This window comes from Colletotrichum truncatum, assembly GCF_014235925.2.
Source record: "Colletotrichum truncatum strain CMES1059 chromosome Unknown Contig_0002, whole genome shotgun sequence".
NCBI classification, from domain to species: Eukaryota; Fungi; Ascomycota; class Sordariomycetes; order Glomerellales; family Glomerellaceae; genus Colletotrichum; species Colletotrichum truncatum.
The window spans coordinates 944,995-972,760 of NW_027222399.1; the positions used below are offsets into that span (position 1 = coordinate 944,995).

Consider the following 27,766-nt stretch of genomic DNA (forward strand, 5'->3'; position numbering starts at 1 on the left):
CGTCGGTGATTGCAGATGTTCGACTAGCTGGCGAACAAATAAGTAGGCCTCTGAGATCAGCCGCTGGTACTTTGAATTGGACCGTTTCCCTACAAGTTCTGACGCCAACTCTATCGGGCTTATAGCATCTAGTCTACTACTTTCTTGCCTGAACTCACAATGAAGGTCGCAGTCCTTGGAGCAACTGGGGAGACGGGTAGTTCAATTGTGAATGGACTGCTTGGATCCTCTGAACCGAAGTTTGTGAGAAACTACCTTATATTTACTTCTTTTGTTTAGGCTTATCCTGTACATATGCTCACCTGTTATTCTAGGAAGTAACCGCTCTTATTCGACCAAGCTCTCTTCATAAACCTGAGGTACACGCTTTGGAGAAGAGAGGTGTCAGAATAGCTGCAGTCGATCTCAATGGCCCTGAGAATGAGATCGTCGAGCAAGTCACAGGCTTTGATGTTGTCATCTCCGCCATTGTTGCGGATCGTCTTCTCGATCAAATTCCTCTTGCAAATGCCTTGAAGAAGGCTGGGGTAAAGCGTTTCATACCTTGTTTCTTCGGAACGGTAATGCCCGCGAGAGGAATATTGTGGTTCCGCGACCAAGTAAGTTGCGCCGAATCTTTCTGTGACACAGTTTCGCGGTTTTCACATGGTTAACCTTTCGCATAGAAAGATGATGTTCTTAACCATATCCAAACGCTGTATTTGCCGTACACGGTCATTGATGTCGGCTGGTGGTATACCTTGCCGCGTCTGCCTTCCGGCCGTATTGATGCAGTTGCTAGCCCATTTGAGAACTGGATCGAAGGAGATGGCAATGTCAAATCTGCCATCACGGATCTCAGGGACATTGGCAAATATGTAGCCCACATCATCGCGGATCCCCGCACCCTCAACCAGAAAGTTTTCGCGTACACGGAGCTTCGCACCCAAAACGAGATTTATGATCTCATTGAGAACTTGAGCGGAGAAAAGATAGAAAGAAAATACGTATGTAGCAACACTCTCATGTTATCTGCTTAGTGGCTTTAAGCTAACAAGCTGCAGAAATCAGCAGATGAAATCGACGCCGAGATAGAGGCAGCGAAGGAGGACAAGGTCAATGTCCATAAGCTTTCCGTACTACAGTATCGAAAGTCTTGGGGTATCCGAGGAGACAACACCCCCGAGTATGCGCGCTACCTGGGTTACCAACTCTCCAAAGATCTTTATCCGGATCTGACTGGAAATTCTTTTGAGAATTACTGCAAGGAAGCACTGGCTGGGAAGCTCCAGCCTATTTACCAGAAGAAGATCCGTGAGGCTACTGAAGCGGCCCAAAAACAAGCTACCGCAGGAAAGGTCTAAGGTGACACCTCGATACAACCCTAATGGACGAGATTATTCATTCTGAAGAATTTTGTTGTCACAAATACTTGCTAGGCAGGTTCAGGCTTAAGCTTCTCAAGCTAGAATAAATCCATTTGTATATTTTTATGTCCAAAACCGAGCCATACCCAAATAATATTGCCCCGCCCTACGTGGACTCTCAAAGGTTAGGTTCTCAGCGCTAAATCCATTCACAGGTGGTCTAGGTTGGCTGAGTAAGGTCACATAAAGTGGCGTGCTTTCAATTTACACCCTAGCCAGTTCGATCCATGGCAAACGGCACAGAAGCACTTGGTATTTGATGTTACAGACACACTGGAGGCTCCAGGTTTCAAGAGCACGTTCAAATTTTGGTCCCCAACAAGAAGATAGATATCGCAAACTGGTGATGTTGTTGCAGGCTTCAGATTGGGTTCAACAGAGATCAGCAACTTGTGAAAATAGTAAAACCGGGTCTTCCCGAGAACGTTTCGGACAGATGCAGCTAATTCGACATTTTCAATGGAAGACCTTGCTATTACTAAAGCCAAGCACATCAAGGTGGAAGGTGGATCTAATCACCGGCGACCAATGCCGATAATGCTCGGCGACATCGGAGCTTATCCGCTTTCGACCCCAAAAAACCCATCTCGGTAAAATTGCCTGTTCATCCCCACAGATTCGGAGCAATAAACTATCCTTTGCCGCCTGAGTTCAACTGATCAGCAGTATCGCCAGCACCAGTTCAACATGTTCATCTGAAGTCGGTTCCAAGAGGCTTCGGGTTTCTGTGTCTAGATATAGTCTTCTGTAATTGTTTTGGATTGGCAAACCGTCTGGTAAAACCTGCGTCGACAATCCCTGATTGCCCCGGAATCTGGAGCGAAACCGGGAGACTGGGCGGGTGGGGACGGCCCTCGGGACAACTTAGACTTCGAGTCAGTGGGGAGCTGTCAAAGCTTAACGCAAAGTTAAACTTGGGCTTCAACGGTGGCCTTTCTTTTGACACAGGTTGTATTCTACTGCAAGGCAACAGAACATCAGGAACCAAGCGAGACAGACGTGACAGGGCAAGGGACGAAGGCAGAGAAGACCTTATCGAAATCTCAGACTCGAGTCTGGACTGAAATGGCTGTCGATTACTCCGTGCTGGTGAATTCTCGTATTCAACCAAAATGTCCGCGTATGACTCAAGTCTAGCCCGGTCTTAAATCACAAAAGCGCCATGTCCATGCTGCTCGGTGGAGTTCGCTTGTGTAAAACCCGCCAAAATGGACGATTATGGCGAGTAAGTTGGTTCGCTTCGCCAGTTCAAGGCAGCATTTTAACTCTGATTGGTATGATACCCAATAGGGTGCATTTGTCACCCTCTGTCAGCTACAACTTAGCTCCACGAGGTTTGGATCTACGCTCTAAGTGCTTGCGCTAATGGCAAGGATTTCCTGGTAGGTCCCGCAAGATGCGATGGAAATTTTAATCAGATTTAGAGATAATCTCTTTGAGGAAAAAAAATACGATCTGCTGGTACAACGTGATAAACCTTTTCTCTCCCAAGCTCGCTCTCCCTGTGGCAGGAAGCACCTTTCTCGTTTCTACCTAGACATTGCGCCTTCGTAGGACCAACCGCAACAATGTCGTCCGAGAAAGTCTCCGTTGGAGAGAGAGTTCGAGGTAAATCTATACGACAAATCAAGTTTGCATTCACTGCTGATCTAGGAGTATAGTCTTCTTCCTTGGTGATGAGGCAAAGACAAGAGAAGAGAGAAAGCTTGTGCGGAAGATCGGTAGGTTGTAGCGGCATGTCACCCTAGGGGTTGAGGCTGATAGCTATTTAGACTTCTTCATCCTGGTAACTGCATTTGCTCGACTGCGCGCTCTAGCCCTAGTTGACCGCTTTGATAGACGTACTGCTGTCTGAGTTACTTTTTCAATTTCCTCGGTAACAGCATTTCATGCTCTAGGTCAACGCTGTACATGATGGCTTACTCTTACATTCCGTTGCAGACCGTGCTGCTTTCGCCAATGCATACGTAAGAAACAGTGCCTATTCCCTTTGGTACATGGTTGATTCTTATGGCCGATACAGGTAGCTGGCCTCAGAGAGGCCCTTAACATGAAGGGCCATGACTACAACACTGTGCTTTCAGTCACAACGGCCGGGTTGGTTAGCATTCACCATGAAATGTGAGGCTGAACTAACATTACTTCAAGTATGGCTATTGGCCAAATCCCACACGGATTGATCATTCAAAAGATTGCCCCTCGAATCTGGCTTCCTTCCATGGTTGTTGTGTGGGCTGCCTTGACGGTATGTCTGTCGCTAATCCCCGAAACTCACTGAAACTCACATTGCCATAGATGGTCAGCGCGGCGTGTAAGACCGTCACTCAACTTTGCATTGTTCGTTTCTTCTTGGGCCTTGCGGAGGCTAGCACCTACGCCGGAACCATTTACATTATTGGTTCGTGGTACAAGCCCAAGGAAATTGCCAAGCGTACAGCCATCTTCACGGCTTCTGGGCAAGTCGGTACTATGTTCGCCGGTGTCATGATGGCAGCCATTTACAAAGGCATGGGAGGCCTTGGTGGCCTTGGAGGTTGGCAATGGGTGTTCCTGATTGGTAAGAGATCCGAGTCAGCCCCTTAAAGGTTATTCAAAAAGTACGGAATGTTAACACATAGAAAGATGGCATCATCACACTTCCTATTGCTTTCTTCGGCTTCTATTACTTCCCTGACATCCCAGAGAACACGAAGGTAAACTATCTCAGCGAGTCTGAGAAGAAGATGGCTGTGACACGTCTACCTCCTATCAAGGAGGGCGGACACAGCATTAGCCCCTTGTCGCTGATGAAGCGCCTGTTTCTTCAACCTGCTTTGTATGTGCCTTAACCTTTCATGAGATGGTATCTTGACTGACACCCGGTATAGCTGGATTCTGGTATTCTGGTCCCCTGTTTGTGCCACCCTCGAGGCATATGCCGTACAGAACAACTTCCTTATCTGGCTCAAGTACCAGTCGGCGCACTTTACCCAGGGCCAGATCAACACCTATCCCTTGGGTGTCCAGGCCGTCGGAATTGTCTCTAACATGCTGGCCGCCTGGCACATGGATGCTACCGGCACTCGTATTCCGATGGCCATCCTGGCTGTTATGCTGCAGCTAATTTGCGCCATTATGTTGCTAGTCCCTACTCTGCCGTTCGCCGGAACCTTTTTCGCATTCTACCTTTCCGGCACAGCGTACATGGTGAACCCGCTGATCTTTGGCTGGGCGAGCATCATCCTACAGCGCAGCGGTGACGATGCGGTGCGCAGTGTCACAGTTTACTGCATGAACGTTCTCTCTTTGACCCTGTACACTTTCTGGGGCATTGTATTCTATGCAGCTGATGAGGCACCTTACTGGAAGAAAGGAGGTATTGTTATGATTGTATGCTGTTTTGTCATGCTGGGATACATGTGGGTTGTCTGGAAGGTAAGCAACTTCATCAAGATTGTGTTTCTGGACATTAGAACAATGCGCTGATTTTCTTTCACAATAGCTCGATAAGCACACTCTCGAGAAGTACGAACAACCCTCGGCGCAGGACTCGGAGGCGTCACCCGCAGTGTGTGAAAAGGCGTCCGGAATCGAGAAAACGGACAGTCTCGAAGAGAAGAAAAACATCGCTTCTGAGAAGACTGTCTCAATTTAATCTATCTCGCCCCTTTCACGATCACGCAATCACCGAAGGTATACATACTCAATGTCATGTGTTTCGACGAAAAAAGAGCATTTGGGTTTAATAACAACATTAGAAAACTAAACCTTCCATACACTAATAGATTGCACATGAAGCCACAAAACCTTTAGGCGATCCGGTCTTGATAAAAAACATGTACCCTTCAGTGGGCACTTCAGAGCCAATCAGGCCCACACCTTCAGGAACTTTTCGTTAAACTCCTTTTGCAGCAGCTTGAAGGCGGTGTAAACCTTTACCAGACCGCTGCCATCATCCTCGTTCCAGCTGGCTGTAGCACCTGAGGAATCGCCCGCTTTGCCATTCGTGTGAGGCATTTTCGCTTCTTCTCCTTCTCCTTCTTCTTCTGAATCATCTGAATCATCTGCATCATCCCAGGAGTCAGGCACTTCCTTCTTGCCTCGTTTCTTAGCTGGCTTCGACTGAATCTGGGGGACAGCTGCGCTTATTTTAGAAAGAAGTTCAACAGCCTCATCATCTTTGTCAGAATCATGTTCCTCCTCCAAAATGTCGCCGATGCCTTGAACGTCGATAATAGCAGCATCGTCCAGTTCGGCGTCCTCCGCGACAAGAAAGTTGGCTAAACTGGCCACAATGGTTGCCAGAATTAGCGAGAAGCCCTTCAAGTGAGACCAGACATCTCCCTTCTTGATACCGTTATCGCGGACCAAAGCCTCCATGTCGCCATGCTTAAAAAAGTCCAAAATATAAGCATTGAACGGCACATTGTTGGTCTCGTCTGGGTAAATGGGTATGTAGGGGATTGACTCTTCCTCAAGAAAGACGCCGGCACGAACAGTCTGGCACAGCTCATGAATGGTGGAAAAGTCATCCGTAAAGCCGGACAAAGCTGAGAATGGTGACCGGATTACTGTGGCTGGAAGAGTAGGGATATTCGCGGCTGAAAGATCGATGGCTTCATTCTGAATTGGTCTGATTCGGCACTTGGTAAAGGGAAGCATGTCATCCGAGGTGCTCGTGAGGTGTTGTTCAACGAACGTGCGAACATACGCCTGAAAGATACTGAGGGTCTCCTCGTTGTGACCTCGGAGAATACTTTCAGCTTCGTTTGGAAGTCCGGGAAGGAGGATGATCGATGGCGATCGACCAATGTTATCCTTGAGCCACTTCTTGGTCATGTAGCGAGGGCAAGGTATGCGACAAAATAGGTGACACAATACTGTAACCAGTTCAAGAAGCATGTCCTTCCGTTTGGCCACGTTGTTGACATTCTTGCAAAGTTTATGGAGATAACCCTTCTTCAAAAGGGAGTGAAAAGCAAAGACAGCATTTTCAGTGTAGTATAAATGCCCGACAAGGCCAGAGAAATTGAGAGGCATCCCATTGCTAGAAATCAGATATTGCCTTTGGAGGTACTCGATCGAGAAGCGTAAGTGATGCTTGATCGTCATCTCCGAGGATGGTCCTCCGAGGTAAAGGCGAGTCTGTGTTAACAGCGACTTGACAGCTTTCACAGCATAATCAGATTCCCTCGTGCCGTGTAGAAGTCCAAAGAGGCGAAGAATGAGAGTCACGGACATTGGAAATTGTCCTCTGAGATCAGGCAGTCGAGAGGACATAATATCCATAACGCGGTGATGAGGGATGCCGTGGAATACAACATTGCCGAGAAGATCGAAGCCCCTTCGTCCTGCACGGCCTGACGCTTGTCGGTAGTTTAGCGCTGTCAGAAAGACTGAATCTCCAGCAAACACGACTGTCTTGCAAGGCATGTTCAGACCTAGCGCTAAAGTCCCTGTCGCAATGACGACAGTAAGAAAGCCTTTTCGAAATAACATCTCTACTCTTTATTCCTAGTTAGCGAATCACTTATATGAATAAGGTAATAATTTGCGGGCGACTTACACTTGGCGGTATCGTCGGTTCATGCCAGCATGGTGAACACCCATTCCCCTACGAAGCGCATCTATGATGGGCTTGTCGATCTTGTCGGACTTCATTAGATTCTCAATTAAGCTCTCTAGCTCTTCTCTGGAGATTTTGTGCGGGTCAGCGAAGCTGAAGCGGTCAATGGGTGCGGCTGGGTTGAAGCTAGCCCACTTGCTGGCCTCCTGGCTTGCATCTTCCCGGATATGATCCATCTTGTCGAATGATGTGCCATCGGTCTCAATCTTTCGTCGAGTCCCAGTCTCCTTGGGGGCTTTTGCCCTTTTCTTTATTTTCTGAGCATTCTGCCATTCATTGTAGTTGGACAACCTTCTCTTCCACTCAGGGTCTGACGTTCGGTATGTCTTTTCTGCTTTTCTGAGCGTTTCCTGCAACTTGACCAGAATCGCTTCACACCCGGCTCGATCATAATTAAAAATGATTGCTGGTAAAGCACCACGAGACCGGAGATCAACTAGAAGGGGGAACGTAGAATCGACTGTCCGCTTCTGACCTGTGCACGGCTTTGAGTTGGTTTTGAGATGACTGTGTACGTCACAAAAAGGGGACCCAGTTTCTGCCATCCATTTTCGAAGCTGGTCCTTTAGCGCAGCTTCCCACAAGATGACGTCTGACTTCTTGATTATCTCTGGAAAAGCACGTTTAGGGTCAAGGTTGGAGTCGATAGGACAATTGTTATCCGCGCAGTCGGAAAGGGCTTTCCAGAGGTGGAGGCAGTCCCGGGGTTCAAGGCTGATATCATTCAGCGTTTCGTTGCCGCTAAGAAAGTGTTAGCATTTTGCATCATTTCTCAAAGAAAAGGTTGACTCACTTGCTGGCAATGCTGCCAACCGGATGCACAAAGACAAATCGATCCCCCTCTGGGCTGTTCACATCCAGGCCGGGAGTTGGGAGGCGTTCGATTAATTCCAATCCATCAAATTCCCACTTTGTAGGTGGTTGGTAAACGAACTTTCGAAGGTCCGAGTACCTGGTGGAGTGAATAATCATCTCAAGGTCGAATCCTTTGGCTTTTTGGGTACCAGCCAGCCAATCCTTAAACTCACCAGGGTTTCCAACCGTTGCAGACAGTGCAATGATGGGACAGGGGGCCAATAGAAGTAATTGCTCCCAAATGATGCCGTCTTCAGCCTGTCCAATACAATGCACCTCATCAAAAATGATACGCTTAACTCTTCGTGACCAGGAGTGGCCGCTCTGGGCGTTTGACGGTGCCAGGAGCATGATTTGAAGAATATGAGGTACAGTCACCAACACCTGGCATCCTGTGGGATTGTTGATGCGGTAATCTCGAGTGTGAATTGCCCAAACAGACCTGCCTTTTTTATCGTAAGACTTGTCAAATCTTGCCTGAATCTCCGCCGCAATCTGGTTCACGAGCGCTTTGGTAGGTGCAACGTAGACAAGAACATCATCATTGTTCGCCTGCAAAACCTTCTTCATGGCGTAAAAAGAGATGAAGGTCTTTCCCGCAGATGTCGGTGCCACAACGAAGAGACTCTTTTCTTCGTCAATGGCATCAAGCACCTTTCGCTGCCATGCATCGGGTTGGAAAGGCACTCGTGGATCAGGTGCTGAATCGAAACTCCGCTCCATGTACGGACCGAAGTGCTCCAACTGAAACTCGCGTATATCTTCATCAATGAAGATCTTCAATCCCTTGGTCTGTATTATGGTCGCAACTTGAAAAGGTAGCGGTCGCTGTATTTTGGTAAACGTAGACCTATTGTTAGGATGCAACGGGAGTTGCAGGATAGCACCGATTTGAGTCATGCTTTGCTTGGTTTCCTGCGTAAGCGGCAACGTGTACATGTCTGCAGCATGAGCTCTGATCAAGGCAGTGATACTCTTCGCTAAAAAGAAACTTAATGTCAGTCTTTTTTTCCTGTTCCATAGGCACCCACCGATGTACAGATGAACAACTACATACCCATGTAATCGGAGGACGACTCGTTGAGCATCTGAGCCAAAATGTTGCAGATGTAAAGAGACAGTTCTCCTCCTATTGTCTCTCTATCATCTTTGTGGAGACCCAAAAGATACTTATTCGCTCTCGAGTATCTCTTCACCAGTGGCTTTACTTTCTCCAAGTCCTGACACTGCTGCGCGAAGAATCGGATGATAGCGCTCTTTCGAGACTCGTACTTTACGACTTTAGCCGCCTCAGACGTTTTGAGTGCCTTTTCTCTCCCACCTCCAGTGTGGTGCTTTTCTAAATGTCCCTTGTGCGTCTTCTGTTCAACAATGGGTTCGGGGCTGATGTTCTTGCCGGAAGCATTTGTCAGACTAGCCGAATATGCGATGGTATCGGCCATGAATCTCTGATTTCTCCTAAGTACCCATGGCTCCACAGGCCTAGGTCTTTTTTTGGGGTCTAGGGTGCGTTTGGCATTGTGCCAGTGAGTCAGCTCTTGGAAGATCTTGGAATCATCAGCGGGGATGCCCTGGGACGGCTCTGTCTCTAGCTTGATATCCCTTAGATAGGGATCCAAGACCGGATGGCTGAAAGGCAGAACAGATGGCTTAGCTTGGGATTGCGGGTGGTTTTTGCAACTCAGGTGGAAGTGTGTTGACTTCTTTTGAGACAGGTCCTCCGGCAACGCACTAGGTGAGGGCAGACAGTGCAATATATCCACGCCGACAAGTGCCTCGAGGATCTTACCGTAATTTTCAATGTAGAATATGGCATTAATGCGTTCGAGGTTTTGAAGGGTATGTAGGAAGAGCCGGCCATCAATCAGGTCACATACCCGCCAGTCGCCACGACTTCCTCTGCCAGTGTGTACCAAATGCCGAATCAAGGCAATAGCTCTGGTTGAAAAGTCCTCAAGAAACTCATTGTCGTCATCGAGTGCTTTCTTATCAAGCTTTGTACACGCCCGCTGCGAAAGCTCGACGTGTTCGAGGAATTTGACGTGGGTAAGGAACGCAATGACGCGCTTCTCAGTGGCGGCGTCGGGCTTTTCTGCAAGAATTGATGCGCAAGCAACGAGAGCAACTCTTTCACGTACTCCCATTTCAGTTCCATTTCGGCACTCATCCAGCTGTGACAAGAGGCGACTGCAGCCCCTGTCTGTGTTATGGTGGGCTTTAGGCTCAAGTACCCTAATATCAACCGGGGAGCTTGACGGAGTTAGGATGCGGGTATACACCTGTGTATTTTTATCAGTAACTTCTTTTAATCAACACATGGTATTTGAAGAACAACCTTAGAGCTGCGAAATTCGATGTCGTTGATCGAAGCAAGTCTGTATCCCTGGTTGGCAAAAAGATACATGGCAGCGAGGTGGTCAATATTGTCGCTGCCGGTTTCAACGTCGACACTCAAATCTCTGGGTTCATCATGTGAGCACATGATGAAGTGGATGCGTTTCGTCTTCGTGTATTCGACAAATTCGTCACTGGCTATGGCTCGGAAGACAAAGCTCATCTGGGTATCCGTGTCACTACTCTGGGCCAAATCGTCGCTTGTCGATCTATCAACACCAGGAGCTTGAAGATGTTTGATAAGCACATCTCTTGCGAGTAAATACTTGTGTCGATGTTTCACTGGAACTTGATGAGGCACGGCGAGACCCATGTAGCTGTCGAGCCACAAGACGTGAAAGTTACAGCCACGTTCCTTGAGCCTGCTGAGAAAGGTCTCAACGGCATGTACGGCGTGTAGAAGCTGGAAGCCATCTATTCAACCGCCAAAACAGTTATACATGAACTTTCCAGCTGGGATGACGATTTGCGTACCTTGAAAATCAACCTTGGCATCTGTGACACAGTGAGAGAGCAGGGCTTCGCCGTGGATAGCAAAGAGCTCATTTCCTGCAAAATCGCCCACAACGTCAACTCTCAGAGGGGTTAAGCATGCTTTCCAGTCACTGAGTGCCCCAAGGCGAGTACTTGTGATGTGGTCCATCGTCGATAGTAAGGCTTGGCCTCTCAAGTGAGGTTAAGAATCGGCAAAGGTGAGCCGTCCTTGGATTTACTGGAGGGACTCGATTTTCGCGGAGATTGCGTAGATGAGGGATAGGGACAGAGCAAAATCTTGAAGATTGATGAAATTTACCAAAAAGAAGGTAGCGGGAAAAAGGTGAAGCTGGGCGATTAGGAAAATGTTGATGGAACAAGGTGACGAGAGGAGCACGATAAGTGAAGGGTGCAAAATTCTTTGGTTCACAATGAAATAGGCAGACATTGTCCCGACTGAAATTGACGCAGTCAGGTTTTTTGAGGCCCTGCTATTTTGGGCAATCTTTGTTGGCCGTGACCGCACCAACATGCTTCACATCTCCTATCGCTTAATCCAGGCTTTAGTTAATGGAGTCTTTTCCATTTCATTTGTCATGGGCCCAACACCATGAGTGATAAATGCAGGAGGCCTCCTAGTCTGTTTCAACATTGAAAATTCTGCTATGATTTACCACTCTTTCAGTTTATTCCTGTTCATTCTTTGAGCCTTTCGCGAAATGATCATATGCGTTGTTTTGTCACTGCAGGAGGCCGTTGGCCAAGCTGCGAGGGCAAAACTTGGCCAATGGACACCTTCTAGAAACTTAGTGGAAAGAATGAGAAACATTTTCTTGCGGCCGAATTTTTGTCACGACCTTCGGTGAAGACTGCAGACAATCACCAAATGGGTCTCAAAAGCAGTATGCGAATCTGGAAAGCAACGCACCCTCATTTTGTCAGCAACACAACTATTCTTGTGACGATGTCTTTGTGCAAGAATTCAAAGGCTCTTTACTATGATATAAACCAATTCTCATTGGTAAGTTGCTATGTTCATATGCCTCTCGATTGTCATTTCTTTTACAAACGTCAAGGTCATGAAGGAAGTTAAACTTGGAATTTCACTCTGCTTTTTGGAGGCCCCCATCAAGGATTTCAAATGATTGAAGCCATGTCTTATTGATGTTAGCCATTGGTTCATAACCTCCACCGGTCCCCCTAGAACCCGACACACTCAAAAAACATCAAAAGCTTACCTCAATACCTTACATCTATTCGAGTTCTCTAGGCGACAGTGATGAGAATGTTAAATTCGCATTCTGTACTCGCTTGGCTTCCGTCTTTTGGAGTCTGACTGTGTCGCTTCGGACTGCTGAATACTGTTTGGCTCTTAATCCTCTCTTACTACTTTCTTACTGAGGAAGGTTGATAGTTAATCATCTTTACAACATGGAGCCAGATTCATGGTGTTCCCCTGTTGCACACTTTTGAGAAGCATCCGAAATAGGCGACACTACCAAACTGTCATGTGCCGCACTTATGCTACTCCGAACACTTGTTCATTACAGCTCTAGATCGGCTTCTAGCACAGTGCCTGGGTGTACCTATGTCTATATCACTTCTCGGCTGTTCCATCCGGGTATCACATCTTTGCCAGATATGGTCCCTACTCATTAGGTAGTCTGCAGATAGCGACCAAGATTTAAGTCCCATATTTTCAGCCGATGACTTCGTATCCATGAAGACGAATATTTGGTCTCTACATCAGGTTTTCAATCGCATCGGACGATCGAATGGGCGGGGAAGACATTGGACTCCAAACACTGGCACAAAGGCACTGTTCTGTGAGCCCCCCCCCCCCCCCCCCCCCCCAATTCCCCACCCTTTCATATCCTTCACACCAAAGTAATGAACCACTATTTAACTCTTGCACCCGCTTACACATGATGACAAGTCGCAACATTATCTATAAGTGGTTTCCTAACGACCAAAAATCTGCGAACCTTGTTGCCTAAGGTAGGTGGCGATGTCCCAATGTCATACGTGACTTGAATGTGTTGGTTACATCCAAATCCATTTTCTAGCGACACAAATACTTCCGCGCAGACGTTCTAGCCCATTAGTTCCACCCAATGCAACGCCTCAAGGTTCAATGTATGGAGAATTGTTTCAAACAAGTCTCCAAACTTGCTGATCGTTGAATACTCGGCAGTCCTCTCCGGGCCAGTGCGTGCAAGCCCTATTGCTGTGTCCCCACGCCAGATCAACAAACAACAAAAGCCAACAGGGACTTGGTGAGGGGGAGAGGTTGCGGTGTTGGTGGAGGCGGAGGAGGAGAGAAACATGGGACAAGAAACTGCAGCTTCAAGCGTCCCTCCAATGCAAACCCAAAGCACCGTCCGAACTTCACAGCCACTTATCCAATACTTATAAGGCGGCTAAACTCAAACACATGAATCAGATCCCATCTCCTTTCAAACCTGACTGACTCTTTCGCCAAGGGAAAAACACTTTCTTGACTCAAACCTTTCCTGAATAAGATTGCCAACTGACCATATTCGCGATGGGTTCCATCGACCAAATAGATAAGAGCCGACTCAACGGCCACAATAATCTTTTCAACGAAAATGACCATATTTCAAAAACAGAAATGGATTACGATGTGCTCATCATCGGCGGTGGTTTTGGCGGCGTTTACGCACTCCACCAGCTCCGCAAGCTCAACTTCCGCGCTCACATTGTCGAAGCAGGCGCCGCATTAGGTGGTGTTTGGCATTGGAATAGTTACCCTGGCGCTCGCGTTGACTCCGAGGAACCCTACTACCAGCTCTCCATTAGGGAGGTATGGAAGGACTGGACATGGTCACAGCGCTTCCCTGACCACAGCGAGATCAAGCGGTACTTTCACCACATTGACAAGGTCCTCAGCATATCAAAGGATGTCAGTTACAACACAGCAGTTGTAGGCGCCGATTTCAATGAGAAAACAGGCCTGTGGACGATTACAACAGCCACAGACAAGAAGATCACGGCAAAATATCTGGTTGCCGCTACAGGAAGCTCGTATAAGCGCTACGAGCCCAGCTTCACCAATTTGAAGTCCTTCACAGGAACGGTGATACACCCAGCCGCTTGGCCAGACTCGGATATCGATTTCCGGGGCAAGAGAGTGGCTATTGTTGGTGCAGGTGCCACGGCCGTTCAGTGCGTCCAGGAAATTGCGAAGAAACAGGACGTTGAGTTAACGGTGTACATCCGGAACCCCAACATCGCGCTACCTATAGTTCAACGTGATACAACAGATCTTGAGCAGCAAGCACTCAAGTCTATGTATGGGATACTGTTCAAGAAAGCCCGGGAAAGCACCTTAGGCATGCCGTACGAAGTTACAACGAAGTCGTCGTCAGAGGTATCTGCAAAAGAGAGAGAGGCATACTTCGAGGAGTTGTGGCAGCGTGGGGCGTTCAATTTTCTGGGGGGCAACTACACGGATTTTCTTGTAGATGAGACTGCGAACAGAATGGCCTATGAATTCTGGGCCAAGAAGACAAGGCCTAGAGTCCGGGACCCAGAGAAGAGGGCCATAGTCGTTCCTGACGAACCGCCGTACCCCTTCTCTACGAAGAGAAGCAGCCTTGAGCACGACTATTACGAATGTCTCGATCAAGACAACGTCACCATCGTGGGACTCAAAAACAATGCCATACGTGAGTTTACTCCACGAGGCATCATAACAGAGAACGGAGTGGAAAGGGAGCATGATATTGTTGTGCTTGCCACAGGATACGACAACTGTACAGGCAGCCTGACAAGCATGGGTCTTCGCGGAAAGGATGGAATCGATATGAAGGATCGTTGGAAAGATGGTGTGTGGACTTATCTTGGCCTAATGGCCGGCGGGTGCCCAAATATGTTCATGGTTTATGGGCCTCAAGGCAAGTCTATCAACTCCTCGTCACCCATTCCAGATTACGTTGAACTGTGGTACTGACAATTCATTCCAAATAGCCCCCACAGCGCTGACAAATGCGCCACCATTTATCGAACAACAGGTTGACATTATTGCAGAGTTCTTAGCCAAACTCCGCAAGGAGAAGGTCAAATCTATTGAGCCACGTCTATCTGCCCAGAAGCAATGGAAGGAACTGGTTCTGGCGCTAAATGACGCAACGCTATTCTCCAAGAGCGAGACGTCATGGTATGTTGGTGCTAATATCCCTGGCAAGAAAAGGGAACCGCTTAACTACCTGGGCGGTATCCCTTCCTATGTCAAAGCCTGTAGGGAGGGTACTAAGGACTGGGCGAATTTCGAAGTGACCATGGCAGATGGAAGTAGGTGCGGTATTGACAACATGGCAATCAACCGGCCAGACGGAACCAGTAACTCCACAAGAAAAGTGGTTGCAGCATTTCCACCTAGCTTTTAATCCGACTAGTAAAGTATGTAATCTGGTTACCTGACTTAAAAGAGGAGTTTTACTCAGTTCACAACCGCACTGGTGTAGCCGAATCACCTACGCTTTTAGATTCGGTGATCTTCATGTGACATATGAAGGAATTCGGCAGGGCTTTAGGCAGTAGCCCATGTTTCTTTTTTCAGACTAAGAAAGTTGCCTTCGGTCGTGCTCGACTTAAACTTGGTTACTTCATCTCCGCTCTACGAACTTCCGCATAATTCCATCATACTGTTCTACATATGCCTTTGAAAAGGCAGTGGCTTATGGCCTTGCCTAGCCTCATCTCACGTGGCAGCTCTTCATCCATTTCCCCCTACATCTCAGCTTTAGGAATTAACCTGAATGACTGCTCCCCACTCCCGACATCTCTAGCCATGGTTAGAAAGAATCTTTCATTTTGTCCATTAATTTTCTCCATCTGCTCTCGCTGTGGGGTTCAAGCTCAAGATTAGTTGTGAGGTCAGCGTCTACAACGCGGTTTTGATTACAGCCTGGCCTGATTTTATGAGATTGAGGGAGAGCCCTTCTAGACCTAAATAGCGAAACTCTTCGACTAGGCAACGGGGGGATATGCCGAAGAGTAAAAAACACGCCGCCCCAAGGCAGATCAAAGAACCAATACCTCAGCGAGCTGTCCGAATGAATAGCAAAAACCAGACAGGCGATTGCAGAAGTGTCTAAGAGCTCTAACTTTTTTGATTGAGTTGGATTCTGGACAGCTTTGAATTACCCTTGGTTTCTGCATGTTCATGGAGGAGATTCGCAATGATTTAAATGATTATATAAAACAATATCAATGTTTGTATTTGAATAAATTAAAGCATTTTCTACAGACAGATAACCCTTTTCACTTTCAAGCTCCTAATAATGAATACTAAGAATTGTGAAACTGGGTATCATTGTCCAGAGTAATCGTCCACTTCTATGGAACATATTTGACAATATGTATCGAGATGAATTCCAGCTATTATCTGCTGGCTCATTTGCGAGCAGGCGTCTTTTCAGCCTTGATCACTTTTTCAATAGCAACCCAGATCATATGCGTCATCTACAGGGTGACCACAACTTCACCTTTGGGGATGGTATTAGATAGAGGCGGTGAGGGCGGGCAGCTCTCTTGTGACGACACTGCCAGCAGCTAATGGCCAGATTGTGCCTTCAACTTGACTCCTTCCCTCAACTCCTGAGTGCCTATCTAGTTCAAAGTCCAGCTTCATCTGCCGGAACAGAGCAATGCAATCCGAAATGCTTTCGGCAGCCACGTTATGACACGCGTTCGTTGGATTAACATTACTTGATGTGATACTCACCTTCAGCCTTGCTCACAACGCAAATTCACCAATTTTGACCTTCTCAAAACACTTACCAAACTGGACTCAAACTCCTTGTTTCCTAAGAAATAATCCAGACCAAAGTAACCTTGGCCTCGTTGGTCTAGGCGGAAGACCTTCCCCAACATGTCTTTTTCCGCTTGACGTAGCCGCATCAAACACACCACCAGCAAAACATGACTAACCTCCTCCCGAGCACGTCCCCCTTCATGAATAGGTATCTAGAATATAAACGTGCCCAAGCGGCTAAGCTGCCTAATCCTGCAACAATCACCCCCTCACCACCCGCATAGTGGCTGCCTGCGCAGATTACCTCCGGCATTGCACCAGATCAGACGGGAACAGTCTGGACCTTCCCTACGCTTGAGCAGTGGCGAACACTCAGCAATTTCCCTCCCCCTCTTCCCCCTCCCTCCTTCACAGCAAGCTCGATCTGCCGTCCCGGGAAGTTTAACAACGCAAAGTGGTGTGTCGATTGCAACGCGAGCCGAGGAAGTTAGGCACGCATTCTGGACAAAACGCAGCGTAGCACAAGCCGACCACATGCCCCAACGTCGGCGCAGGAGAAGCAAGGAAAAAGCGCAACCTTCCACCGCACATAAAAACTCTACTACCCTCCAAACGGATCCCCTCCCCGGGCTAGCAGTTCGGATGATGTAGCATACGAGGGCAAACCCTCCGGAAGGCAACGGAGATCACGGGCAATAACTTTCTCCCCGTTCGCCGACGGACAGACGGAGAGAATATTGGTGATGTGTGGCGCATGCGAGAGCAACGCCACAGGTGAGGGGTAGTGTGGATGTGGCTGGTCATTATGATGTGGCTGTGCAGTCATTCGGTCACTGTGGCTTGCACATGTTTCTATGTTTATCTGAGCAAAACAGGTAAAGACTTGTCGGATTCGCATGATTTTCAGGGGGGGAATTCCAGGGATGATTTGCGGTTACATGTTGTAGTGGTGCTACTCCGGACTTCAACGTCTGGCCAACGGTATCGCGAGGTGGGTGTTTGTGGCGACTAAGCCCAGATGTATGTGCTTGTTGGGTGTGAAGATCACTTGTTAGTGTAGGGAGTGGTGTGGATGGGGGGGATGGAGGCACGGGGGGAAGCCTTGATCGTGCCGCTCACGTGATCTATTGTGTGACTTGACGAGTGGCTTGGATAGGGATTGACAAGAACAAACTTGCAGTCAGCGCCAAGTGCAGATCAAGGCAGTGGTTGCTGGCGTGGGTCCGTCCTGGCACTCACGGCACTGAGCGAGCAGCAGTCTGACATGACATTCTGGCAGTGTCAAGTAGACCTTCCTCGTTGGGTCCAACAATCAATTAATCTTTCACTCAATTTGGGGGTAAAGCCCCCACACTCCGTCACCTCACGCTGCGCAAAAAAAAAAAAAAAAAAAAAAAATGTCAACCGCTGCAATGTACGGAGCACCTGGCCTCAGTTCTGTAGTGGCTCATGCGTTTAACTCCGTACTTTGCCATGCCTTGCCGCCATTGACAGCGGAAAGGCCCCGTTATTGCCGAGGCTTGGCTCGAAGACGCTAAGCCCAGAAGAATAAACATTCTTCTCCTTGGCAGCCTGCCACCTTTTGCGGGTGGGACAGACAATGATGAGTATTGACCAGCCGGTCTTTTTAAGTTACCTAGTTTTGCTACATCAAGCATAGTGGACGAATGCAGCATCCATAGTGTTCCAATTCTGCATGTTATAGGTCAAAGGCACTACTGCGAATTATCGAAGGTCGTCTTTCTGACTCCCTCCATGCGGTCTGCTTTACGGCTTCACCTGGGGAGAAATGGAGCCACTACTACACTGTGTGTTGCTAAGGGTCACTGCTTAAAACGCTGCCCGGGATTACGAAGACGAATTAGGTTGTTTTCCCGGCTCAGCCCCGGGCAGAGAGCCCGACAATGGAATGCTACTATGCAAAAATTTTTACTAGAAAGTTTGTTAAGCATGCCTGGCTTGAACGAAAGTCCGGTCCAGTGCCGGGCGAGTGGAGACCAAAGTTGGAATGTGGGAAGATGGTGGCTAAGGTCCAGTTTACTGGACGATTAAGACTGACTCTGTGGGGAACAGGGAAGGAAGAAAAAAAAAAAAAAGTGAGAGGGTTAAGAAACAGGCAGGGAGGCTCGAAATGTTATCCGTATACCATTGCTGTTAATGCTTGGGATGTTCGGGTCAGGAGTTGCTTGATTTCGGCAGTGGGTTCAGCGATGTGGTGAGGAGCGAGCCAGAAGAAAAAGAAGTGCCATCTTGTGGCTCCTGTTCGTTCTAGAACAGTATCAAAAATGTGCGACTAGCCGTCAGAACTTCCCTGTCTGCTGGTGATGCGCCGATGTGGGCGATCATACCGACGCCATTCCGCGAGAATCAGTGGATAGGGGCTGCATCTGACATGGGATGACGGGCCATCACTCTGCAGTGCCCACAAGCCCCCGGGAAGTTGAATTCTGATTGAAAAATCACTGCTTCATGATGTGACCCCTATTTCTTCAATGCCTCATCATCATTGGACAAGACGGGCTGTCAGCCATGCTGATGGAGGATGGAATGGCACTTGCAAAGTGCCGGGGCGCCGGGGCTGGTTGGAAGAAGGGCACCGTTCAGGATCTTGGGATTCGTGGGAAGGGTCGCAGGTGAAACAAGGCGTGACGCTTTCTATTTTTGAACCACCAACGTCATGGTTCTCTGGGTAGCAGCTTTCCACTAGCTAATGTCAATCATTGCAACATAACAATTATGGACTGCGGCGCTGGCTACTGGCTAATGAAACTTTATGTAAGCTTCCCCGAGGGACCCGGGCTCTGTGAGTGGTTAGATATCGTTGGCTGTGGCTCCTTTGCCCACTACGGCGTGTGCGAAGTAGTAGTATACCGTACCGTAGTGGTACACAGAGGCTGAAGCCCTTCGGGAATGTGGGAGGGGGCTCGGGGCCGGTGGGGCAAAAGCGAGTTGGCCGAGACGTTCGCGTGAGAGACTGAGAGCTGTGGAGTAGAACATATGGTTCAATGCCGAAGCGGCGCCGGGGGGATGTGCCGGCTCTACATCCGCGGCGTACGCTACAAGGTAAAATCAAAGAGCGATAGGTCTAGACTTTCACGGTAGGCGAAATGGAAAGTAACATGAGGATAGCCGCAAGTCCAGGGGGCTGCAACAAGCTCAATTTCCAGCAGTACCGGCCTTGTGGCTTCAAGTCTTGAACTCTCTGTAGGATGGTGTTTATACAGCCGAACCGGTCATGGATAATCGGCAAAATTGAGTATTTCTCAAAGTTTAAATGCCTTATTTTGTTTGCCATGTTTGTGCCGGGATTGCGAGTAAGCCAGTCGGCGCCCAGTAGGGCGGCTGGGTAGAAACAACATGGAAAGAGAGGCTCATTGACAGCCACCTGCGGTCTGTGTCTCTCAATGACCTAGGTGTGTTGATGGCACAGCCCAGTAGAACGGCGAATCAGGAACCCCACCCCCAAAGTAAATTGGGCAACGATGGTAATTTACTGGTTCTAATGTTTGATAGCGGCCGTGGTGGCAGTGCATGAAATATCGAGGTAGGGTCAGGGAACGGAGATTCAACCAGCCTGCCCAGTGTTCCACAGGAATGAAAGTCTGCACTGCATAGCGGCATTTCTATTACGAAAGGGTCATCCCCTGAAAATCTGGCCACTGATGATCTAGGTCGAAAAATCTGAGGACCTGAGACCGTGTGCAGAGCCGTGAGAAAGAGCGAAAAGTAGTCTGACTGGTCAAAGAGCACGGACGACTTGGGTTCAAAACTCTTCTGAATTGTCCCGTTGAGAACGGACGGACGACAACTTCCGTTTTGGGGCAGCTGAGAGGCTATTGAGCCGCAGGATGGCCTTGTCAGCGCATATCAAAACACGGCCCTCCGCGAGGAATTTCTTCGGAGAAGCCCTCGTGATGTGGGCGGCCGTCGGGAATCAAGGTCAATGCCGTGAGTTGTGCGTCAAGGAAACTGCCCGAGGATGAGGATACAGCAGCTTCAGGAGAGCACCATAACGGTCGCAGGTGGCAGTGAATGAGACGGCGACACTGGAAAAGGGAATGGGGAAAAAAAAGGTTCCCAAAATGGCTAATATGCAACAGGTGGCTTTGGAGGCGTCTGCAATTGCTTATGAAGTGCTTCTAAGCCCGTTTTGAGCAGCTGGAAGTCAGTGACGATCATCGCTAACTTGTAATTTGTTATCGAGGCTGAGCACATAACTTTGAAGACCAACGATTCCTATTTGTTGATGGTGGTAAAAGTAAGAGCTCGAGGTGCATCAATTCACGCGAACGCCATAGCGCCAACTGGAACAGCCACACACCCGGGACAGAACAACACTGTATCGGTACGCCGTCTGCCAGGGGTTTCAAGCGCGACAGAGAAGTACCGATACCGTCTGTCAGCTCTCTCGCTCCATCGAACAGGGGCGGCACATTGAGAACTTTCCGTCCGTCGCCGCGTCCGTCGGGCATCGTGTAGCACCTCTTCGCTCTCGCTCCCTTCGGGAACTGGTTTTACGCCCGAAAAGCCACAGTCGGAATTCAGTTGTCAGTCGAACGTGCCCTTTCGGACCCGTCTGACGGGTTGAGAATTACATTCGGAGAAATTCGATTTGATTCTGTTTTGCGACGATAACGACGAAGAGGCCACGCCTGTGCATTCTGTGATTGACATTCCAGTCGTCAGTCTTTTCGCAGTTTTTCGCACACAAAAAGTGAGGGGAAATAATTTTGACAAGGGAGAAGGGGAGAAAAAAAAAACCTCAACAAGCGGATTCGTGGGCTCGTCGTCAGCAGTAATTCAAAAAAAAGCGACGTCGCGCCATCGAATCGTTGGTGGCATCGGTGGGATTCATATCAAAACAAGCGGTCGCTCCCAGAAAGAGTGACGAGGCCGCGTCGAGTCCCACGGCACCGGGGCTCACCAAAAGACCCTACATCAACCCAAACGGGCAGCTGGCGTCGTCATCCTCAGGCGCAGACGTGTACACCACTCTCACCAGTGGGAAGGTGCAATCACCAGTAGGCCCTGCCATCTTTTTTGCTGTGATTGCTGCAGTGTGTGGTTCTTTCCCGAAGTTCTGCCTTTCCCCTGCTCGCTGTGGTCGGGCAACAGGTTCCTTCTGTACGAATATTGCACAGCACCTGCCATACTCAACAGCAGCAAAAGGCTCTAAAAGACTGGAAGGGAAATAGCGACACACATCCACCATATACACACACCCACCATACAAACAGGCAGTGTCCGTACCAGCACTCCTAAAGAAGGCACCGTCAGCCAAGTGCCTTCCTACCAAAGCCCCAGTCCATTGGCTCGGGCTTGCTCCCCAGTTCAGCGCTAGTCCCAATTGGGATTCGTCGTCCATCGGCTTACGCGTCCCTCTTTCCCTCCCATCAGCGCCCCCTCGTCTAGCGAGCGGTATCCCTGTTCAGCCCGCCCAGAGCCCGCTTGGCCCGCTTTCTGACCCTGTTCCTCCGAGGGCCAGGCACCCAAATCATTCAAGAAACGGAGGCCCCGTGCTTTACTCCCTTTTGTTACAGAGCCCGACCCTCCCCATACATCCTCTGCCCAGACCCCCCTCCCTCATCTACCATCTACTGCCTTTTCTTGTCCAAACCACCTCGCCCTCTTTTTTCTTTCTCCATCAACATCACCACTACCAACAAAACGAAACATTTACCTGAGGCATTGACACCTTTCGTCACGAGCCTCATCATCAACCGCCTACTCTTCGAATCCCTCGAGCCGAGAAGGGTTCTGCGATAGCCATCACGAGAACGAGGTTCGCCACGCACTGAGACGTGCCGACCTGAATCCATAAAGAACCGCCTAACATCACGATATCTGAGGGATCGATCCCCTACAAACCGACGACATGACCTCGAATCAAAACGTCGATAACATCGACGCCCTTCTCGATTTTAGCGAGTACGACAACCTTTCTTACCAGTCACCGTCTCTGTCCCCCGCTGCTACAGCCAAGAACACTTTCGCCCGCCCCTCAGTTAGCTCCGTCGCGACACCAACGTTGCCCTCTGCATCACAGCCCCTCACGGGCCCTAGCCATCAGTATGAGTTGTACAAGCAGCAGACGGGTATTGTCCCTGGTGCTCTCGCAAGCACTTTGGCCGTGAACGAGGCCAACACCCAGATCACCGGCTACAATGGTGGCTTCAGCCTTGACTACCTTGGCGGTGGCTTGAGCCCCGAGAACGACATCTTTGACTTCAACACCTCTCCTTCTCAGAACTCTACTGGCTTGGATATGGATATGGAGTTCGAGTCGCCCCCCGACTCCCAGTTCTTCTTCCCCAACACGACCGTCAACCCCACCGCTATCGGCGGACAGGAGTCACCCGTGGTACCGTCGCAGCAGAGCAACGTCGGCAGACTCTGGCCCGGCATGCACTCCCAGGCTGCTCTCGCCAAGGCTCAGGCTCAGCAGAGACAACAACAGCAACTCATCCAGCAGCAGCAGCAGCGCCAGCAGATGGGCAAGCAGCGCACCAAGAGCCAGCAGCCCACCGACCCCATCGTCGAGCAGAAGATCACTCAGCTTCTCAACTCCATGCGTGCTAAGCCCGCCCAAGAGGATGGCAGCCCTACTCCTCTTATGAACTTGCCCCGCCCCAAGAAGGACGAGGAGGACATGGACGAGGACGAGAGACTGCTCGCCAGTGAGGAGGGCAAGAAGCTCAGCAGCAAAGAGCGTCGCCAGCTCCGCAACAAGGTTTCTGCTCGTGCCTTCCGCTCCCGCAGAAAGGGTAAGCATCATTCCTCAAGATATTCCGGTGATCCAGCTAACAGAAGGCAGAATACATTACCCAACTTGAGAGCGAGATTGCCAATAAGGTTACCGAGAATGGTGATCTGCGTGCCCACAACCGGGCTTTGGCTGATGAGAACAAGCGTCTGCAGGACCTCACCCGCATGCTCCTGTCTTCATCTTCCTTCTCCAACTTTCTTGACCACTTGAGCACCAACCCTCAGGCTGCTCCTCAGGCTGCCCCCGCTGTCAAGGTCGAGAGACAAACCGAGCAGCGCCAGATTCCCAAGGATGTCAACCCCTACAACAACCAGCAGCAGCAGCAGCAGCAGATCGGTATGGCCATGATCCCCGAGCAGAACATGGACTTCTCCATGCTCAACATGGACAACGCCGACTTCAACTTCCAACCCCAGGTCTTCACTGTCCAGACTCCCGAGGTTCCTGTCTCCATCGACACCAACGTCCTTTCCGGCAAGTCGTCCAACTTCGTCGGTGAGCAGTTCGAGTCCGACGACGAGAAGATTGAGCTCCCTACTGTTGAGGCCCCTAAGATTCTCGCCCCCGAGGTTCCTGCCCAGTCTCTTGCTGATGAGGAGGTCTTTGACGACGAGTTCGAGAACGACCCCGAATTTGCTCTGTACCACTCTGCTCCTGCCCCCGCCACTGATGGACCCGTTGAACTCGACACCGAAGGATTCTCTCACATTGAAATCTTTGGCGGCATCGAGTCCGAGAAGGTTCTCGCTCGCTACGAACTTGTTGATGCCTCGGAAGAAGAACAAGCCGCATGTGTCGCCCTGGCCAAGGTGCAACGCATTTCCGCCAGCCTGGAGCCTGTCCTCGCAAGATTAGAGTCGCTCTGTCTCTAATTTCACAGTCCTTTCTATTTTTTGGCACCTTCAATATGGGCATTGAGTCTTTACAACCATTTCCTGTGCATACTAGCTTGATATCTGGGACATGGCGTTTGGGTTGACATGGGGACCAACTACACCCGAACAGGGAAAGCATCTATTTTCTTTTTAACTTTTTTCTTTTTCCTTGTTTTTACTATGCGCTGGGAGGATGAAAAGAATTCTATAGGAACCAAGCAGGTTCGGTATGATTGATGATAGTTATCATTGGCGAGCAAGAGATGGGATTACGGTTTGCCACAGCCATCGTGTACTAGATAGATTGGGAGCTCCCGCCACTCGATCTAAAAGAAACAAAAAGAATTCTTCAAAACTCGTCCTGCTATAATCCATTGTGAAGAAATTACCTACATTCCCTGCCATGTCTCACGTCCGTTAATATGGGTCCGGCAGAGAGGTGAGGCACGAAACGTCGCGTGGCAGGTTCAAGAAATTGCTCAACGCATTTTTCACCCGATGTTCTCGCATCCCCTCCACTTCCATTCATCCATGCTTGGCCCAAGCCTTGATAACTTGCCAGTTGACCATCCATGAAACGCTTGGCCCAGCTCTTGCCAGGCCCGGCCTGGCATTCCAGCCATTGCGATCGGATCTCGCGGGCATTTCCGAAGGCTGCCTCCCACCTTTCCGACCGTACGGGAGGGCAGCCCGGCCAAAAGAATCATCCCCTGTTGTTGTTGTTGTTGTTGTTGTTGTTTAGTGCCCTGATGCTGTCCCTTGTCTTCGGAACCGAGAAAGACGGAAAATGGACCATTGGCAATGGTAGGGCGGACGGATCATTGGACGGTTCTTCTCGGGTTTTTCTGACGCTGGCGCCATTTTCCTTGCCCCTTGGTAAAACGACAACCTTCTTCAGATCTCTGCTGAGGCTTGTGTCGTTTTGTCGGAGCATTCGGCCGAGGTGAGATGGCAGGATGGATGGGGATGGCATGTCCTCGCTCTTCTGTCAGTTTCAATGTCTGGTTTGGCTCTGAATTATGGACATGATATGGAGTAAGCGTGTACATCTTGAGACTTGAGCATTGTAACGATCTCTACAGAGAACTAGGAGGTCCTCCTCTACAGGCGAGATCGAGGTGAATCGTGCATGGTCATCAACTGGAATCAAACAACACCAAAGATTCAGTGCAATATCATAAATTAAAATATACTAATAGCCATAATTCGTCATACAAAGGAAGGCCGTGGTCATTTCCTCAAGCATTAAACGTCCTTCCAGTCCTCGCGAATCATCTCCGCCCCCTTTTCGCCAATCATGAACACCGACGCGACAATGTTGACGTCGGGCAGAATGGGGATGATGCTGCAGTCCACCACCCGCAGGCCGTCCACGCCGTAGACGCGGAGACGCGGGTCGACGACGCCGCCGTCTTCCAATGGGAGCATCTGGTTTGTGCCGGAAGCGTGCCAGTTGGGGATCGTGTTCTTGCGGACGTAAGATAGGATGGCCTCCTCGTCGTCCTCGGAGACGGCGGTGCCCGGCGATACTTCGCCGTGGTTGGGGCCGACGGTGAACGCGGACATGCGCGGGTGAGCGAGGATCTTGCGGAGGTATTTGAAGGACTGGACTGCGATTTTGCGGTCTGCGATATGTGCGTAGTACTATTACGAGCAGGTTTATCAGTATGTGTGATTGTGTAACGGAGGGTGGTGGTGGGACTAGGACGGAAGGGCGAGAAAACTCACATTGGGGTTGATGTTGGGAAACTCGGCCATCGAGTTCGACCGCAACGTCACGTTTCCGCGGGACAAGGCGACCATGCTGGACGCCGTCAGGGAGATGTACGTCTCGTTACCGAGGGGCGTGTAGAACGGCGTCGGCCCGCTGGGGTAGAAGACGGATTCGAAGAGGTATTCGATGTGCGACTGGTTCGCGAGGCCGGCGGTCACGACGTCGCCCGCGCCGATGGCGTGGAGTTCCTGCTCAGACAGCTTCTGGAAGGCGTTTGTGATTCCCGACGGGGCCGTGTAGTCGCCCGTGCCGTTGGCGTGGAACTGGAGCTGGGCCTCGCGGAGGGCGGAGTAGGTGGCGGCCATGTCTGATGTGGAGAATTCTGGGGTCGATTTTGCCATGATGGAGAAGACGGAGTGGTCGTTTAGGCTGCAGATTGTTAGCTGTGCTTCATAAGAAAGAGAGAGGAAGAGAAGGGCTTACTGTTGACCGACGTTCTCGTTGATGAGGACCGGTTCGATGGCGAATTGTTCGAGTTGATCTTTTGGACCAATGCCCTGGCTAGTATTAGTTTCTACTTCGAGGTACGTCGTCGCCTGGGAGCAAACTCACAGAAACCATGAGCAGTTGAGGCGAATTGAAGGCTCCCGAGCTGACGATAACCTCCTTCTTCGCCTTCACCTCATGCACCATCCCCGTTGGGTGGTCCATGAACGCCACTCCGGTAGCCTTGGGCTTCTCGCCTTCGGTGTCGAAGTTGATCTTCCAGACGGGCGCAAAGTACAATACGTCGAGGTTCGTCCTGTTGATGGCCTTCTTGAGATAGCTATCATAGCTGGAGCTGCGGTGGAAGCGGGAATCCATGTGGCCTGTTCCCTGCTTGACACCGGTGCTGTTGCCGGTGTTGTAGTCATTGACGATAGGGATCTGCAGAGCATCGGCGGATGCTTCGATGAAGCCGACGCCGGAGGGCGGCACATAGCCCTGGAAACCGAGCTCGAGAGGCCCATCGGAATAGGCGGAGGGGTCCCAGGTCTTGTAGCTTACGTCGAAGCCTTTGACTTCGTGGTCGGTAGGAGGGTTGAAGTGTGTGCCCTGTTTCTCTGAGTCAGACGTGGCCTTGTGTAGGGCAAACATGGTACATGGCTGAGATGGTAGTTACCTTGACGAAAAGAGGGTATACATCGTCCCATCCCCACCCGGGGTTCCCGACTTTGACCCAGTCATCGTACACTGAAGCGCTGCCGCGGCCGTAGTAGAAGCCGTTGGTTACGCTGCTGCCGCCCAAGCACCGGCCACGGTGGTAGCGCAGGATGCGGTCGTCAAGGTGTTCCTGGGGGGTGGTGTAGAAAGACCAGTCAATGGCGGTGCCGCCGAGAAACTGGTTGCCGCCGGGGGGCTTGTAGGCTGCGACGACGTCGGGAGTCGGCCCCGCTTCAAGAACGAGGACCCGCTGTTTGCCAGACTCGGAGAGGCGATTCGCGAGGACGAGGCCGGCGGTGCCGCCTATGGCGTGTCAGTCATATGCTTAGAAGTACATTATGGACCCCGTTGATATGAGGGGAGGGGATGAATGAAATGGGCGGCGACATACCTCCTGCGATGATGAAGTCGTATTCATCCTCGATCGTCGCCCGTTCGATTCCCTTAATGGGCGCGGCTGATGCCCCGGCGAGGAGAGTAAGGAGGACAAGACTGAGCTGCATCATGACAGCTTTCTCCACGTTTTGGAAAGCGAAAGTGAATTGATTAATTGCGCGAGTGATCTTCGTCCTCGCCCTTCATATGCTTGTCGCAACAGACCACGGCGAAGGGTTCCTGGGAACAACAGAAAGTGTGTTCCAATTGAACAACAATAAAAAGCAATTCACCTAGGTCTAGATGAATGGTGAATGGGA

At 49.9% G+C, this 27,766-nt stretch overlaps 6 protein-coding genes across 6 annotated transcripts; 4 read left to right on the top strand and 2 right to left on the bottom strand.

The window, feature by feature from the left end:
• Positions 1–159: 159 nt before the first annotated feature.
• CTRU02_203222 (isoflavone reductase family protein) lies at positions 160–1,343 on the top strand (the record flags this gene model as incomplete). The annotated part of the gene is made up of 4 exons (XM_070204161.1): positions 160–243; positions 315–599; positions 666–986; positions 1,029–1,343. The coding sequence occupies 4 exons, from the start codon at positions 160–162 to the stop codon at positions 1,341–1,343; spliced, it is 1,005 nt and encodes a 334-aa protein (XP_070061924.1).
• Positions 1,344–2,974: 1,631 nt separating this feature from the next.
• CTRU02_203223 (major facilitator superfamily transporter) lies at positions 2,975–5,040 on the top strand (the record flags this gene model as incomplete). The annotated part of the gene is made up of 11 exons (XM_036727303.1): positions 2,975–3,014; positions 3,068–3,127; positions 3,179–3,192; positions 3,246–3,282; positions 3,348–3,373; positions 3,430–3,503; positions 3,555–3,651; positions 3,702–3,963; positions 4,029–4,221; positions 4,274–4,820; positions 4,888–5,040. The coding sequence occupies 11 exons, from the start codon at positions 2,975–2,977 to the stop codon at positions 5,038–5,040; spliced, it is 1,503 nt and encodes a 500-aa protein (XP_036581097.1).
• Positions 5,041–5,252: 212 nt separating this feature from the next.
• On the bottom strand, positions 5,253–10,903 carry CTRU02_203224 (DEAD/DEAH box helicase; the record flags this gene model as incomplete). Its single annotated transcript, XM_036727304.1, has 6 exons — positions 5,253–6,891; positions 6,952–7,752; positions 7,805–8,846; positions 8,924–10,145; positions 10,202–10,674; positions 10,735–10,903. 6 exons carry the CDS (start codon positions 10,901–10,903, stop codon positions 5,253–5,255), a joined length of 5,346 nt encoding a protein of 1,781 aa, XP_036581098.1.
• Positions 10,904–13,279: 2,376 nt separating this feature from the next.
• CTRU02_203225 (cyclopentanone -monooxygenase) lies at positions 13,280–15,143 on the top strand (the record flags this gene model as incomplete). Its single annotated transcript, XM_036727305.1, has 2 exons — positions 13,280–14,651; positions 14,725–15,143. 2 exons carry the CDS (start codon positions 13,280–13,282, stop codon positions 15,141–15,143), a joined length of 1,791 nt encoding a protein of 596 aa, XP_036581099.1.
• A 7,245-nt stretch (positions 15,144–22,388) lies between these two features.
• Positions 22,389–24,151, top strand: CTRU02_203226 (bZIP transcription factor; the record flags this gene model as incomplete). Its single annotated transcript, XM_036727306.1, has 2 exons — positions 22,389–23,277; positions 23,328–24,151. 2 exons carry the CDS (start codon positions 22,389–22,391, stop codon positions 24,149–24,151), a joined length of 1,713 nt encoding a protein of 570 aa, XP_036581100.1.
• Positions 24,152–25,399: 1,248 nt separating this feature from the next.
• On the bottom strand, positions 25,400–27,577 carry CTRU02_203227 (Pyranose dehydrogenase 1-like protein 2; the record flags this gene model as incomplete). Its single annotated transcript, XM_036727307.1, has 6 exons — positions 25,400–25,798; positions 25,883–26,297; positions 26,352–26,425; positions 26,481–26,963; positions 27,031–27,374; positions 27,463–27,577. The coding sequence occupies 6 exons, from the start codon at positions 27,575–27,577 to the stop codon at positions 25,400–25,402; spliced, it is 1,830 nt and encodes a 609-aa protein (XP_036581101.1).
• Between the last annotated feature and the right edge of the window lie 189 nt (positions 27,578–27,766).